General features: G+C 46.4%; 1 protein-coding gene across 18 annotated transcripts in view; it reads left to right on the top strand.

Annotated features, from left to right (window-relative positions):
- LOC135114296 (uncharacterized) overlaps positions 1 to 16,409 on the top strand; it is a 165,274-nt gene that overhangs the window by 109,193 nt on the left and 39,672 nt on the right. For 6 of the 18 annotated variants that reach the window (XR_010275488.1, XR_010275485.1, XR_010275487.1 and 3 more), the window contains 2 exons: positions 944 to 1,045; positions 3,663 to 4,745. Coding sequence is in view for 12 of the 18 variants with exons in the window: in XM_064030203.1 (XP_063886273.1) it covers positions 944 to 1,045; positions 3,663 to 3,731 (171 nt within the window). In the remaining 6 variants the exon portion in view is untranslated. The other 12 variants (XM_064030192.1, XM_064030191.1, XM_064030202.1 and 9 more) reach the window with 6 other exon arrangements.

The following is a 16,409-nucleotide window of genomic DNA, read 5'->3' as shown; positions in this document are numbered from 1 at the left end:
TATGAATATGAATACATCCATCTCTCAAGTAAAGACAAAAAATATATTGTTTCTTTTAGGATAATGGCAATGATTTTGATGTATATACCACAACACTTGACAATGTTGCTCTCTGAATATACCAAGATCACAGCCATGCACAACAAGTCAAGTGGAGGCAGGTAACCAAACAATGGTAACTTAGCCTCTTGCACCTGCCATGTATCCTCTTGTTCTTCACAATTGGAAGAAAGAATTTATTTATGAAAGAAAAAAATATATATACAATACCTTTAGAACTGTGTATTGTGCAGTATTGTTTTAACTGAACTTTATTATATTACCTAGATATATAGACCACATTTTTTTGTACAAAATAACACCTTATGAACATAACTTATGAATGGCAGTTTTTATGAATTAGATTCAAGTCTAACTAGTTCATGAAAACTGCAAAAAATTGTAATGAATTTTCATAATAAATTAAAACATGATCAGAAAAATAAGGTCCTTCTTTCCTATATATAGTAAAATTGACTTTACTTGTCACATATGGCTTGTGAACCTGTTACCTTTTACATATGGTGCCCAAACATCCAAGTTCGATTTGCTAACACTTGGTGATAGTTAAATGATAAATAGTTAAAAACAAGAAACAGAAAAAAAATTATTTTGTTTTTAAGGGATACTAAAAGTTGAATACTTTATATTAAAAGCAAAACTACTCTAGGCTTAGATTAGGCAAATGAACCATTAATTGCATATGCTTACTATAATGGTTTTCCTGCCTGAAGATTTTTTTATCTGTTCAAATCTAGGCATGTCTACCATCTCCCAATCTCCGTGGCTCAAAAACTAATGCAACTAGATAAACACACACACACACACACACACACACACACACACACACACATTAATAAGGTATCTTATGACATATTTCAACCTTTCTTTTGTTTACCTGCAGATAGAGGAACTGACCATTAAATATGAGCTGGGAAAAAGGAGAACCCATGAGAGTGACTCACAAAGCAACAGCATGACTCAAGGCATTGCTGATTTCCCTGTGGTGAGTTATTTTGTGATCAAATTTGAGAATTTAGGTTACAAGCTGTACATGGTTCATATATGTTTTGAATGTTGCATCCATCATTCTACTCCAGCATTAGTTCAAACTCACTTTAATGTGCATCAGTGATTTTAATAGACTGGACTAATTGTGAAGGAAAATTAGTCAGTTTTTATTTGCCTATATTAGTCATTGGTGTAGATACTATACAACTGTTGTGTTTTTGGAGGCAGAATGGGAATGTTAATGGAAATTGTTGTGTCTTGTATGGTTGAAAGGTATGGATATTATACAGTATGCATAGAAAGTCTTGACGCCATCTGAAAAAAAAAAAAACATTGTTTATGGTTGGTGAGAGAATGATGATACCATTGAACAAATTAGTATTTATTTGCATTCCCCTTCCTCTTTACAATATTCTGAAGGATTTTAGGAACACTGGATACAAGGTTTTGCAAGTAAGGTTGTGAAAAACCTGCCCCATCTTCTTTATTGCACTCTCAAGCTTTGGCAATGACAATGTGTCCATACCATTCAGTATGACGTCTTCACATATGACCTTAAATTTTCAACAGGATTGATATCTGGACTATTCCCAGGACAGTCACAAATGAAGAGAATCTCACAGCCAGTCAGCCACTGCTTAACTGATTTTGCAACATGTGCAGGAGCAGAATTCTGCATAAACACTTTTGCCTGTGTATTTTCAAAGGAATCACACAAGATATCACTCAGAAGCTCTAAATAATTGTATTGATTTACTTTAACATTAGGAGGAAGAATAACTAGTTCACCAACTCTATAACAGGTAAAGTAGCCCCAAACCATAAATGATGCTGGGTGCTTCACAAACTGAGGTGTACTTGGATCCAAGGGATCACTGCCTGGCTTGCGATACACTGATGATGATGGTGTCCCAGCAACAGTGAAAGCCATCTCATCATTTCAGAGCACCGTCTACCATTGCTCCTCACTCCAGACTAGGTATTTCTTACAAAATTTGATCCTCTTCTCCTTTTGTACTGCACTTAACAAGGGTTTCTTGTAGGCCCAATAATTTTTGTAGACCAGATCATCATGCAGAAGCTGGTGCACACTCCTCAACAGGCTGTGGGTTTTTTTTCTTTGATTTCCTGTGCTGTCAGCCTTGGTTCTTTAGCAACCTACCTGGGTCTTCAGAGTGGTTTACAAGGCTTACCAGACTTGGGAAGTGGGGTGAGTGCCATAACCTTACCAGCGTCCTTTAAATGCTGTACCAACTGCTGTGTTGTTCTCAGCCTAACTCCTGTTTAACTGGAAATAAATGGGAGATTGTGGCCAGTCTTGTATAAAGTAAACACCTCCTTCCATTTCTCCTTGTTTGTAGTCATTTTGGGCTTGTTGAGGGGATGGGAGGAAGCAAAAATAGTAGCACAGTTAGTTAGCCTTTGTCTGGCACACCAGACAAACAAAACACCCTCTCTTTATGGCAGCTGAACAGCTATTGAAGTAACTCATACAGTGACACCTCTTCCCGGGAGAGCGTAGAAGGTTGCCAGTTTATGTTCCGAAAACATCAGAACATTTTGCCTTCCCAGGAAGGTAGTTGTGAGCCTCCTCCATTTACTGTGAAAAGATATGACGTTGGCCCCATGACATCAGGACTTTCCATGCATACTGCATATGAGGTTGAAGTAGAATTTTTAAAAATTAAGCTTGAAAATAAGTAACTTGAAGTATTTTGCATTTTAGGGATGAATAATAAGTTTAGATGGTAATGTTGATACCAGTTTAATTTGATCTATCTATCTATCTCACTGACACTTCTTATCCCTCTGGGAACACCCCCTAAGTGGATGCCTTTAAAAGGAAATTAGACAAATGAATGGATGAGGATGATAGGTGGAAATAGGTAGATACATTTCATACATGTGTAGACCTGATGGTTTCTTGCAGCTTCCTTCATTTTCTTATGTCCTTGTTTTCTAATTTTCAACAAAGATTTGGAGGGTTTATGGTGAGAAACTGTGGAATGTATGTCTCCATGCAAGACACAGTCACTTTTGTTTGGTGCTCAGCACACAGTGATGGGTCACTGGAACAGAAATGGTTATCATTATATGGAAAGTCTGAATAATACTTACTCATGTCCCCCAAATTATTGGAAGCAAAATACCAAAGGCACCTCCACTTTAGGGGATCCTGAGGAGAAATTGGAGCAACAGGACAAGATTCATATCTGAGGTTGTGAGCAGAGGAGCCCATTAAAGAAGACAAAATGGCAGAATAAACAGGATTACAGTTTATGGAAAGGTTGCTGGAGGTATTTCCAAAATGGTCAGGAATACAGGTAGACTACTGCTCTAGGCCATAGAGAATAGCAAACTTAAACACTAATTTACCTGGTTAGTCATTGAGGCAGATGAAAGCCAAGGGTGGTGATGAACATTGATGTCTTCAAGAATGGAGATCTCCACAAAAGGGGAGAGAGTCAGTCAAAATGTGCTGTTTTAAATAATGAATGTATCCTTTGTAGTTATAGAAGTTAGGTGTGAGGTATACAGCACAGTATTCTTACTCATTTTTTTTTTTGGAATCAGATCTTGTGACTTTTTAAATTTCATTGGTGTAATTTCAGGACCTTAGCCATTTAGATGATGGAGTTCCAGTTGGAGATGGCCAGCATGTCAGCCTGAAATATCCCTGAATCTGGATGAAACTCCTTTAATCTGAAGTAAGATTGAGTTTTCATAATTTTAACGTTTTCTAGCATTCTATATCCAGGTTTTTGTCCTGCAGGATAATTTTTTAGGGTAATTTTAGTCGTAATGTCCACATTCCATCAACTACATGTCCAATGCCACTTCAGCTCTTTAAGTGCAAGCATCACCATCCTAAGCAAGGATCCTGAAACATTTATTCATGCCGCTGATGTGCATGTACTAAAAGCTAGATCATCAAAAATACACTTGCAAAAATTAACATCAGCAGTGAAAATATGTACGATCTTTTATACCAGGCTAGACTACTGAAGGTGATGGTGGAGGATATATTATATTAAGATGGAGTAAATGAAATCCTTGCCAGATTAGACATCACACAAAAAAACCCAATGCAAGGAAACTAAAAAAAATAGGATTCAAATTGCCAGAAATAAATTTACCCTCATTTAATAGTGATGTGACCAGGTTGTTAGAGTTTTAAGATATGTATGACTGTTTCATTCATCAAAATAAAAATCTAACCAACATTCAGAAACTCACCCACATTAACTACCAGGGTGGTAGTGCCATACAAGTACTGCAGCAAGTAGGCACATGTTATGTACCAGCACTGTATATTTATGGCATTGATTTTTAAAAAATCATTGTGGCCATATTTTGACTGGGAGGCTTTTCATACTTTGTCAGGACACTCGTCATACCTTTACTACCTTTACCCTTCCGCTTCACTGACCATCATCACCCCCTCACCAAGCCTGTAGGCCTGCCAAGAGTATGGGTCACATTCCTGATCTGACCGCAGAACAAGTTGGATGTCTTGCTGCACAACAGATATCTAAAACATGTGAAATGTGTAGTAAATAGTGTTGTATAAAATGAAGAAAGCCTCAATAGCATCATTCTTTTATCATATAAAAAATATTTATTAAAGGAGTTTCATAAACATATTTTGTCACTTGTAAACTGCCTCATGAGTGAATAAAGTGCCTAAAACTGTTGTTTATATTGTTACTTCACCCACCCCTGCATCGCCATCCCTGCCAGAGTGTGGGCCACATAGCTCCTTCTGTTTGGCATGTGTGGGTGACCTGCAGCCTGCATCTCCCTGTTTGTCCTCGGCTGGCAACAGCTGTGGCTGTTCTGCTACACTAGCTATCACTCTCTCCCACACATCGAGGCCACAGAAAGGCTCCAGAAAAGTATAGCCAAATAAAGAGGTTCTGGTGTCTTGGTTGGCAGATTGGGGGAAAAATAGAGCACTACACAACACAGGTCTTCTCACCAGTGTGACTCCTCTCTACTCTCCCACTTAAACTCCTTACCTCTTCCACTTGGCCAATCAGCACACATCCATACATCATGCCACTTTCACTCAACTAATCACACAAAACAAAACTGCAGTCACACCACCCACACACCAACACACTGCCTGAAGACAGACAAACACATGCAGCACATACAGCCAACATTCTACCCCTCTCCATGAAAAATTTGTGACCTTGCTCACCTACACTTAGCAAAAAAAGATGCACCAGGCCCCCTCTTCCAAGAAAACTAACATAAATGTCACAATAGGTGTAACAAGAAAATGATCCTCTTTTTATCTCAGTGGTTAAGTTTCTTCTCCATACCACATAGTCCTTGCTTCAAGCAGGGATCCTTCTTCTTGGTCTTTCCACCACAGGTTCTTCTTCTTCTTCTTCTTCTTCTTCTTCTTCTTCTTCTTCTTCTTCTTCTTCTTCTGGTATGAGTAATATCTCCTCTTCCTTGTCTTTGTTTTCTTCCTCACTTCATGGCTCCCATTAGTGCATCAAGCATGTTGTCTGTGCACAGCATAGGGTAAGAGTTTTTAGTTGTAACCACATTAAGATTCATGTAATTGACACACACTCAGGTGGAGCCATCCCTTTTCTTCACTGGCACAATCATGGATGACCAGGGGGTTAGGCAACTTTTCAATAACTCCCTGTGCCTGTAACTCATTCACTGCATGTTTTACTTCATCTCTCTGCGCTGGAGCAATTCTCCTCGGCAGCTCTTTAACCCTTTCCTTCCGGCGCTTAAATTATCTTCCCATTTTGTATGACGGCTAAAAATGGTAAACCTAGAAACTGTCAGAAAATTGTTTGAATACTAATAATTATTTTCTCTTTGTTATTCTGAATACAATGATGTACTTTGTAGCTCGATGTGACCTCTGAAAGTTCAGTTTATGCCTTATAAAGGATTCCTCCTCCTCCCGCTGTGTGATCCGTCATCCAGAAACAGCCCGGAGAGCGATGACACCGCGCGCGCACATACACACAGACACTCTTTCTCTCTCTCTCTCTCTCTCTCTCTCTCTCTCTCTCATCTTGGAGGGGAAATTGTACACTTCCAATGAGAGAGAGAGAGAGAGAGAGAGAGAGAGAGAGAGAGAGATTTCATCCCTTTTCATATCAAGTTTCAGGCAAATAACATTATCTCTCTCTCTCTCTCTCTCTCTCTCTCTCTCTCTCTCTCTCTCTCTCTCTCTCTCTCTCTCTCTCTCTCTCTCTCTCTCTCTCTCTCTCTCTCTTTCTCTCTCTCTCTCTCTCTCTGACAAGTTACCTTCTACCATTTTATTGTAAAATCGAAGATAATGAAAAAAATTAACATGAAAGAATGATAGGTATCATCTCTCTCTTCTGACAAAACAGGTGGATCCTGTAAATCATTTTCCGAGTCCTCACTAATGTCTTCGCTTTCTTCAGCTTCTTCTTCTAAATGTTCACTGTCACTGTCTTCAAACTCAGAAGCACTGCTAAATACATATGTTCTGTCCTGCTACATGGTGAGTTATGATCTGAGATCCTTCTCTCTTATCAGGATGTCTCTTCGCACTTATCATGGTGCTTTCCACCCAGCGAGTGCTTTCCACCTGGCGGGTCGCTGGGGTTGCCAAGTGTCACCCGGAGAAAGGGAAAATAGCTTAGTTACTGCTAAATTTCCAGAGCTAGTGACAACATTACATGTGGAAACATGCCAGACACTTCCACTCACACCATCTGACTCGAGAAACTGCACTTGGAGCTCAAAATTGAGGCGCGAAAATTCTTGATTACGGGTATGATTGCCGTCGCTACGGACGCATTTTTGCAATCGTATATATACGATTCCTGGAAGGAAAGGGTTAAATGGTGTGCAATTTCCTGTGTGAATACAGTGCTTTACCAAACTGATCCTGCCCAGGCCATGGTCTCCTTGTGAGAAAACATCTGCGTAGTCACCCAGCAGTTGTTCCACCCTTACCACCTGCTGCTCCATCAAGCAGGCCTTACTCTTCTGCCTAAGTCCCCACAGAAAGAATGGAACCTTGGTGCTGTTTCCCTGCAGTCTTGCCTTGACCCTCCAAGGCTACTAATGCACACTGCTTCCTCACATTTGCCCAACATGAGCCCCACTGGCACTATACGTGGCTCAGGGGGATTATTGCCACAACAACATGGACTTCCTGTGCCCTTGGCAGTGCCAGAGTGCAGTCAACAACCACACCTGGCAGGGGCAGCTGTATGTGGGGACTGCTCAGGCCCTCCCCTCTCATCTTCTTACTTAGATGGCATTGGAAAAGGGCAGGATCTGGGTGGTCTCCAGTGTGCTCACTCTCACATTGCCATGAGAGTGCCAATAAAGGCACTACATTACCTCCAGTCTCCAGGGTCTGCTTTCAGAAGTCCAGCACCACCTCTATTTGCTGGAGATAGTCCAGGCTCAGCAGGTTCTCTCCCACATCAGCCACGTACACAGGCAGCTGCTCCTCTGCCCCAGCGACTTCCACCATGGCTGTTACAGGCCCCTTCAGCCCCACACAGTCGCCAGTCAGTCTGCACAGTTGTTCTCATGCTGCAAGAGGGTTAGGTGCCACCACCACGCCTGTCTGCACGAATGTACACTCTGTGCCTGTGTCCACTGTGAGGTCACAAAACTTCCCATCTCCTCGCCCTCTAACCTGTACAGTATGAGTGCCTGCAGTGCAGCAACTTACACAGACTGGGGCCTCTGGACTGCTGGCTGGTTCCCAGCCCTGTTTCCCAGCCCTTGCCCATTTCCCAAGTCAGCCTTAAAGGCCACTGCCTGACTATGGGGGTAGTCACTGGACCAGTGGGTCTTGCCACAGTGCCAACAACACAGCTTGTACCAGTCTTGACCTCACACGGGCAGGACGTGTGATCTTTGGCGCTCTCGGGCAGCCTCGGCCAGCCTGTTGGCCTTCCCCGCCCCCTAGTGATAGCGACCTCAGTTTTTTCTGTTTTCAACTTTTGGCTTTTAGTTTTAGGCTCGCCCTGGTGGGATTGTTGTACTTGTGAACACATTTAGTGAGTGCGTGTTGACACATAAAGAATAATGTGTGCTCCAGTGCAAACGTACGAACGCAACTACCTCCTGCGTTGTAGGCAAGGATCCGGTTACCCGCCGCCCAACATGATAAAGTGCCTTAAGACCTTGAAACTATTTCGGAACCGCAGGTTGAGGAGAGGGAAACATGTGCGTCCCATCAAGGTAGTGACCTCCAGTGCCAGAGAAGACCGCAGGGTGGAGAAGAAGGAATACAGGCACATTGAAGTGCCGCATGTGTAGTATAGTCTTCCCTCCCTCCTCTTATTCAATGCAACATCTCTGGCCAACAAGATGGACGAGTTGATTGTGACGGTGAGTTCTACTTGTGCAGACATTGTGGCGGTTACTGAGGCATGGCAGATTGTTCCTGAGGTGTGCACAATGCAGAACTACCAGTTCTACCATCACCTCAGGTCAGGATGCAGGGGGGGGGGGTAGTGGCCGTTTTCTGCCGCTCTACCCTCAGCCCCTCACACCTCCCTGTCGATATTCCTGCCGGTGTGGAGGCCCTGTGGATGAGAGTCACGCCCCCTTGCCATCCCAGCAACACGGCCTCCATCATCGTGTGCATCGTGTACCACCCCCTACGAGCCACCACAGCACAGTTACTCACTGCTCACATCATCGACACTGCTGATGCCCTGAGGGTGAGGTATCCTGCTGCCAAACTGGTCATCTGTGGGGACTTTAACAGATTAGATTTCAACGATATCCTACACCAGCTACACCTCACCCAGGTCGTAGACTTCCCCACCCACCAGCAAGCCATCCTCGACCTTATACTGACAGACCTGGGCCAGCAGTACTTGCCCCCCAAGCCGCTGCCTCCCATGGGATGGAGCACCCACCTCTCCATACTGTGGACACCCACACCCACCACCTCGACCCCCCGGTCAGCTGTCACCAGGACCCACCGCCCCATGCCTGACTCAGCCATGAGGGAGTTTGGGCAGTGGGTGACACAACACCCATGGACCGAGGTGCTGGATGTGGAGGACGTCCACTTAAAATGGCAAAATTACGTCGCCACCACCACAGAAGCCTTCCACCGCTACTTCCCAGCCAAGAGCGTCACAACGTACCCATCTGATGCCCCCTGGATGATGCCCTGCATTAAGAGACTCATGCTTCAGCGGACCTGGGCGTTCCACTCCTGCCCGGTCCTATACAGGAAACTAAGAAACAGAGTGATCAGGGAGATTAAGAATGCAAAGGCAAGCTATTACTCAGACAAGATACACCACCTCAAGCTGACCAACAACAGACAGTGGTACGCTAAGATCAAAGCTTTGTGTGGCCTACAAAAGCACACCTCGTCTCTTCCTTGCACCTCACACCTTCCTGCTAATCTCGCGGCTCAGGAGATGAACGATCACTTTGCTGCTATCTGTCAAACCTTTCCTCCCCTCCACACCATTCCACTGCCTGCCTATCTTCCCGCTCCCTCCTATTCTCCCAGTGTCCAGGCAGTGGATGTTTTTAAGAAAATACTCAAATTCAAACCAAGATCCACCACACCCACTGACCTTCCTATAAAAATTTATAAGGAATTTGCTGTAGAGCTAGCAACACCACTATGCACCATAATAAACGCTTCACTCTCCCAACACTCTTGCCCCGCGGACTGGAAGACATCTTACGTCACCCCCATCCCCAAAACTTCCAGTCCACAGTCACTCAACGACCTCAGGCCAGTCTCTATCACCCCCATCCCTAGCCTTATTTGTGAAGATTTTGTATATGACTGGGCCTACACCAAAATTTGTAATACCGTGGATATCAGACAGTTTGGAAATATTAAAGCCACCTCCACCTCCCATTACCTGACCAGCTTCCTTGAATTCATCCACAGCCACCTGGACAAGCGAAACACCTCTCTAGCTGTTGCTTTTGTGGACTTCAAAAAGGCTTTTGATCTTGTTGATCACACTGTTGTCATCAGCAAGGCAGTAAGTCTGGGTCTCCCTCCTAACCTGATAGCGTGGCTAGCCGACTTCCTCACAGGGAGGCGTCAGCCCGTTCGCTATCAGGGCTCTGTCTCTAATTTCCAACAGCTGACATGTGGGGTCCCCCAGGGGACCAAGATGGGTCCTCTATGCTTCCTCCTCCTCATTAACGATGCCCTCACTGACACCCCCCCATCGCTGGAAGTATGTGGATGACTGCACCGTGGGCGTGCCAGTTTCCACCAAGAACCCGGACTACTCGCCACTGCAAGCAATTCTGGAGTGACTGCAGACGTGGATGGAGGAGAGCAGGATGACCATCAACCACAGCAAAACTGTGGTGATGCATTTCTGTACCTCCTCTGTACCAGTGCCCCCTCCCCAGCTCACAGTGGGCCCTCACCCCCTCCAGGTGGTCCAATGTGCCAAACTTCTTGGAGTCATGGTGGACAACCAGCTGACCTGGAAGCAGCATGTCGCCAGCACCATAAGATCAGCTACCTACAGGCTGTACATGCTGCGCAGACTCAGGTCGCTGGGGACGCCAACAGATGAGTTAAGGGAGGTGTACCTTACCTTCATCTTCCGCAAACTCATGTACGCCTCCCCAGCGTGGTCCTCCTCCCTCACACACACTCAGCAGCTACAGCTAGAGAGTGTGCAGAAAAGGGCGTGCAGGGTCATCCTTGGCCCTGCATACACCACCTATGAAGAAGCCCTGACCACCCTGAGTCTGTCCAGACTATCCACCAGGTACCGAGAGGCTCAGAAGTTTGGAAGGGGACCACTGCATCATCCACGTCTCAGAAACATGCTGCCGCCTGATGCGCCTCGCCTGGCCTGTGCCACCAGACACCACAACAAGATAACGCCCCTAGAGGCGCCGCGCACAGACCAGTACAGACTCAGTGCGATTCCCACCATGGTGCGAGCCATCAATCAATAGTCCCTTCTAGATTAGACTTACCTTTAGGATTAATGTTAAGTATTTCCCCACCCCCTATGTACATTTTCAGTTTGCTAACTGCCTAAATAATAAACCGTTTATTATTATTATTATTATTATTATTATTATTATTATTATTATTATTATTATTATTATTATTATTATTATTTATTATTGTCCTTTCTTAGCACTTCCCAGCCTGCTGGTGCTCCCACCTTGTGGGCAATACCTCTTGCTGTGTCCTTGCTGCCTGCAAGAGAAACAATTCCCCCTGAAGTCACTAACCTCCTGCAGGTTCTTGACTCATGCCTGCTGGATGAAAATCCTTATATTCAGATGATCCACAGCATCCACAAACTGATCTCTGAGGAGAACAGTAATTACAGCCTCCCCTGCTTCTGGATACGCTCAATGCACCAGGTGCTCCAGGTCCTGTGGAAGGTGAGTCAGAGATCCCTTTGCTCCTACTTCTGGCCCTGAACCTTGCCCTAAATACCTCAGACTGATGTTAGTGTCCATGTCTCCTGTCCAGTGCTACTGTAACACTACTGTACAAGGCACATTTGGAGGCAGGCAGCTGGTTTAACACCTCTAGCTCTGCCAACCCCTTGAGTGCCCCCACCAACTTGAGTGCCTTTTCCTTACTATTCCAGCATTGGGCATCAGCCAGCAGTTCAAATTGAGCCCTTTACACCTCCCAAGACACTAACCAATTGAATTCCTGGAGGCAATGTCTGAGTCCATATTTCCACTGCTAACAGAGCATCCTGAGGCAAGCAAATGCAGTAGAGATGTGCAGCAGTGTATCACTGAGGAACCAACACACCTCTTGTGCCTACTAGGAACAGGTCCACTCTTCTCACTGTCACCACACTCACTAGAAGGCTCACTCTTCACATCAGCTCCACACCTACGTACCTGGTATGGCGTAATACATCCGTCCACTGCACCTTCCATGGACCTTCTCCAACAGCCTTTTTACATCTCAGCTATCACCTCTGTCCTGGTGAACACTTTATCAAATACCTCATGCTTCACCTGCTGACACTTGGCTTCTGCATGCTCTTTAGCCTCCTTAACCCTTTCCTTCCGGCAATCGTATATATACGATTGCAAAAATGCGTCCGTAGCAACGGCAATCATACCGGTAATCAAGAATTTTCGTGCCTCAATTTTGAGGTCCAAGCGCGGTTTCTCGAGTCAGATGGTGTGAGTGGAAGTGTCTGGCATGTTTCCACATGTAGTGTTGTCACTAGCTCTGGAAATTTAGCGGTAACTAAGCTGTTTTCCCTTTCTCCGGGCGACACTTGGCAACCCCAGCGACCCGCCGGGTGGAAAGCACTCGCCGGGTGGAAAGCACCATGATAAGTGTGAAGACACATCCTGATAAGAGCCAAGGATCTCAGATCATAACTCACCACGGAGCAGGACACAACATATGTATTTAGCAGTGCTTCTGAGTTTGAAGACAGTGACAGTGAATATTTAGAAGAAGAAGCTGAAGAAAGCGAAGACATTAGTAAGGACTCGGAAAATGATTTACAGGATCCACCTGTTTTGTCAGAAGAGAGAGATGATACCTATTATTCTTTCATGTTATTTTTTTCATTATCTTCGATTTTATAATAAAATGGTAGAAGGTAACTTGTCAGAGAGAGAGAGAGAGAGAGAGAGAGAGAATGTTATTTGCCTGAAACTTGATGTGAAAAGGGATGAAATCTCTCTCTCTCTCTCTCTCTCTCTCTCTCTCTCTCTCTCTCTCTCTCTCTCTCTCTCTCTCTCTCTCTCTCTCTCTCTCTCTCTCTCTCTCTCTCTCTCTCTCTCTCTCTCTCTCTCTCTCTCATTGGAAGTGTACAATTTCCCCTCCAAGATGAGAGAGAGAGAGAGAGAGAGAGAGAGAGAGAGAGAGAGAGAGAGAGAGAGAGAGAGAGAGAGAGAGAGAGTGTGTGTGTGCGCGCGGCGTCATCGCTCTCCGGGCTGTTTCTGGATGACGGATCACACAGCGGGAGGAGGAGGTATCCTTTATAAGGCATAAACTCAACTTTCAGAGGTCACATCGAGCTACAAAGTATATCATTATATTCAGAATAACAAAGAGAATATAATTATTAGTATTCAAACAATTTTCTGACAATTTCTAGGTTTACCATTTTTAGCCGTCATACAAAACGGGAAAATAATTTAAGCGCTGGAAGGAAAGGGTTAAGCATTTCACTCTAGATGCTTGAAAAATGCATGTTGCTCAAATACGGTGTAGATCCACAAGTGGTAACTTATCTAATTTCTAATATGATAATATAATTTCTCTCTCTCTCTCTCTCTCTCTCTCTCTCTCTCTCTCTCTCTCTCTCTCTCTCTCTCTCTCTCTCTCTCTCTCTCTCTCTCTCTCTCTCTTTTTTTTTTATTTAAACAAAAATTTACATCAGGCTTAAAACAACATGTTTTTTATGCTGTTATTTGAAAAGCCTATACTTAAATGTAAAGAAGAAAATATATACAAAAAGCGAACTCATCCTACTATACATATATACACATGATTAACACAGCACTAGTGTGGGAGGTTGTGTTTTTCACCACCTGTGTGCAGCCACTTTCACTTGCTGGAGTGTCATTGTCTGTGTATCACTCGTGGCTGCCGTAAACACATTCCACAGTCTGGAGGTTCTGGCTGTGTAAGAGCGCTGGTGCTGCCTCGAGTAAGATCGAGGCACTTGCACCAGCATGTCATTGGAGGTGGTGGTCCTGGACTCCCTCTGGACAGCTCGTGGTGGGAGCCTTAGCGAGTTGAGATGAGGGACCTCCTGAATCCGGGCCTTGTGCTGGACCACCAGCGCCGACACGTCCCGCCGATGCTCCCAGCGATGTGACTCCGGTCTGCTCCTCCTGCTGCTGCTGCTGCTGTCCGTCCATCCCCACCAAGCGCAGGGCACGGCGTTGCACAGCTTCCAGTCTCTGCAAGTGGGTAGGGGCACTCGACATCCAGGACAAGGCACTGTACTCCATACAAGGCCGTATCTGAGCCTTGTACAGTGTGAGGATGCCCCGGGAGTCGAGGTTTCCTGACATCCGACGCAGTGCAGAGACTTGCTGGGAGACCTGGTGGGCAACAGCAGCAACATGGCGGTCAAAGCACAGGCCACAGTCCACTGTCACTCCCAGCAACTTGACGTGTTCCTGGAGGGGTAGTGTCTGGCCTCCAAAAATCAGACAGCCTGAGACGGCTGGGGAGGCAGCTGGGGACCGTGAGATGACCATGGCCTGCATCTTTTCTGGTGCGAAGCTGACTTGCCACGCCTCTCCCCACTCCATCACCAGCCTGAGCTGCCTATTCAGCTCTCTAACGGCTCGCTGACTGTCAGAGCGGCAGTAGGAGCAGGAGAGACTGCAGTCGTCGGCGTATGCAAGCAGAGTCGGTATTTGCCGCAGGAGGTCATTGATGTATATGTTCCACAGGATCGGGCCCAACACTGAACCCTGTGGAACTGAGGCCTGTATAGGTAACGGCTGGGATGCCTGTCCATTGATGACTACCCAGAGGGTTCTCCCCTGGAGGTAGTCCTCGAGCAGTGCAAGGAGGTTGCCCTGGATACCCTTGGCGCAAAGCTTTTTACAAGCCCCGTGTGCCAGACCCTATCAAAGGCCCCAGCAATGTCCAGGGCCACCACAAGAGTATCCAGACCTTCGTCCAGGACATCCTGCCAGCCTTGGGAGAGGAGGGTGAGGAGGTCCGCTGTTGAGCGGCCAGGCCGGAAGCCGAACTGTCTGTCTGAGAGGAGGCGGTGCTCACTCAGGTGATGACAGATGACACCTGCCACTACCTGCTCCAGCAACTTGCCCACCGCGGAGAGCAGCGAGATGGGTCTGTAGTTGCTGGGCTCAGACTTTGAGTTCTTCTTGTGGGCTGGTACCACTCGCGCCTCCTTCCATATAAAGGGCCATCTGTGTTCCATCAGGCAGGCCCTAAAGACGCTGGTGAGAGGACCTGACAGCTCACTGGCGCAGCGTTTCAGGAGCCGCGGGCTGATGTCGTCCGGGCCGGTGGCTTTGTTCTCCTCTACTTCCCTCATTAGCCGCTCCACCTGTTCACGTGTCACCCGAACATCGGCGACGGTGTGGTCTGTTTCCTGAGGGAGGTGAGGTGGACGTCTACCCGGATCAGTGACTGACATCTTCTCTGCGAAAAACTCAGCGAGTAGAGAAGCCTTGTCCTCACTGCGGGTGGCTGTTGTCCCGTCCAGCCTTGTTAGTGGAGGAACAGTGTCACGGCGGCCTGTTTCTTGCTGCTCCTTGACAAGCCTCCACCAGGTCTTGTGGCCAACCCCTGAGCCACAGAGCTTTCGCCTTATGTCCTCTCGCTGCTGCCGTTTCGTCCACCCTGCAGGTAGCTGTCACCCGTCTACACGCCACACGATGTTGGGCCCAGTTGTAGTGTGTTAGACGACGTTTGTACCTCACCCAGGCTTCGTGTTTAGCCTCAGCGGCCGCTCGGCATTGGTAACCAAACCAAGCAGGGTCACTAGGCCTAACGAGGTACCTTCTGCCGGGGACGTGTTGCTGCTGGAGGGCAAGGAGCTTGGTGGTGAGGGCACGGGCCTTTTCCTCCGCGTTTGCCTATCAGTAGGGCGTCCCAGTCCAAGCGAACGATGTCGTGTCTCAGGGATGCCCAGTCAGCCTGCTCCCACAGACAGATAGTGTGCGGGGCGGCGGCCTCCCTCGTTATATCCAGCTTGACACGTGCCGGCACGGCATGGTGGTCGGAGGTGCCCACCGTCACCAGTTGATGGCAGACGATGCTGGAGTCAGGGAGATCTGTTAGCACAGGGTCCAGCGACCCTCTCTCTCTCTCTCTCTCTCTCTCTCTCTCTCTCTCTCTCTCTCTCTCTCTCTCTCTCTCTCTCTCTCTCTCTCTCTCTCTCTCTCTCTCTCTCTCTCTCTCTCTCTCTCTCTCTCTCTCTCTCTCTCTCTCTCTCTCTCTCTCTCTCTCTCTCTCTCTCTCTCTCTCTCTCTCTCTCTCTCTCTCTCTCTCTCTCTCTCTCTCTCTCTCTCTCTCTCTCTCTCTCTCTCTCTCTCTCTCTCTCTCTCTCTCTCTCTCTCTCTCTCTCTCTCTCTCTCTCTCTCTCTCTCTCTCTCTCTCTCTCTCTCTCTCTCTCTCTCTCTCTCTCTCTCTCTCTCTCTCTCTCTCTCTCTCTCTCTCTCTCTCTCTCTCTCTCTCTCTCTCTCTCTCTCTCTCTCTCTCTCTCTCTCTCTCTCTCTCTCTCTCTCTCTCTCTCTCTCTCTCTCTCTCTCTCTCTCTCTCTCTCTCTCTCTCTCTCTGGTATAATAGAAGATATGAAATAGCTAGGGAGGAGAGGGAAATGGCATGGAATAGATGGCGGAGGAAAAATACGCAGGAGCTTTGGCAAAACTACACAACT

The sequence above is a fragment of the Scylla paramamosain genome, chromosome 27, assembly GCF_035594125.1.
Source record: "Scylla paramamosain isolate STU-SP2022 chromosome 27, ASM3559412v1, whole genome shotgun sequence".
Classification (NCBI taxonomy): Eukaryota; Metazoa; Arthropoda; class Malacostraca; order Decapoda; family Portunidae; genus Scylla; species Scylla paramamosain.
The sequence above is the reverse complement of the archived record's forward strand: the minus strand, read 5'-3'. Positions and strand labels throughout refer to the sequence as shown.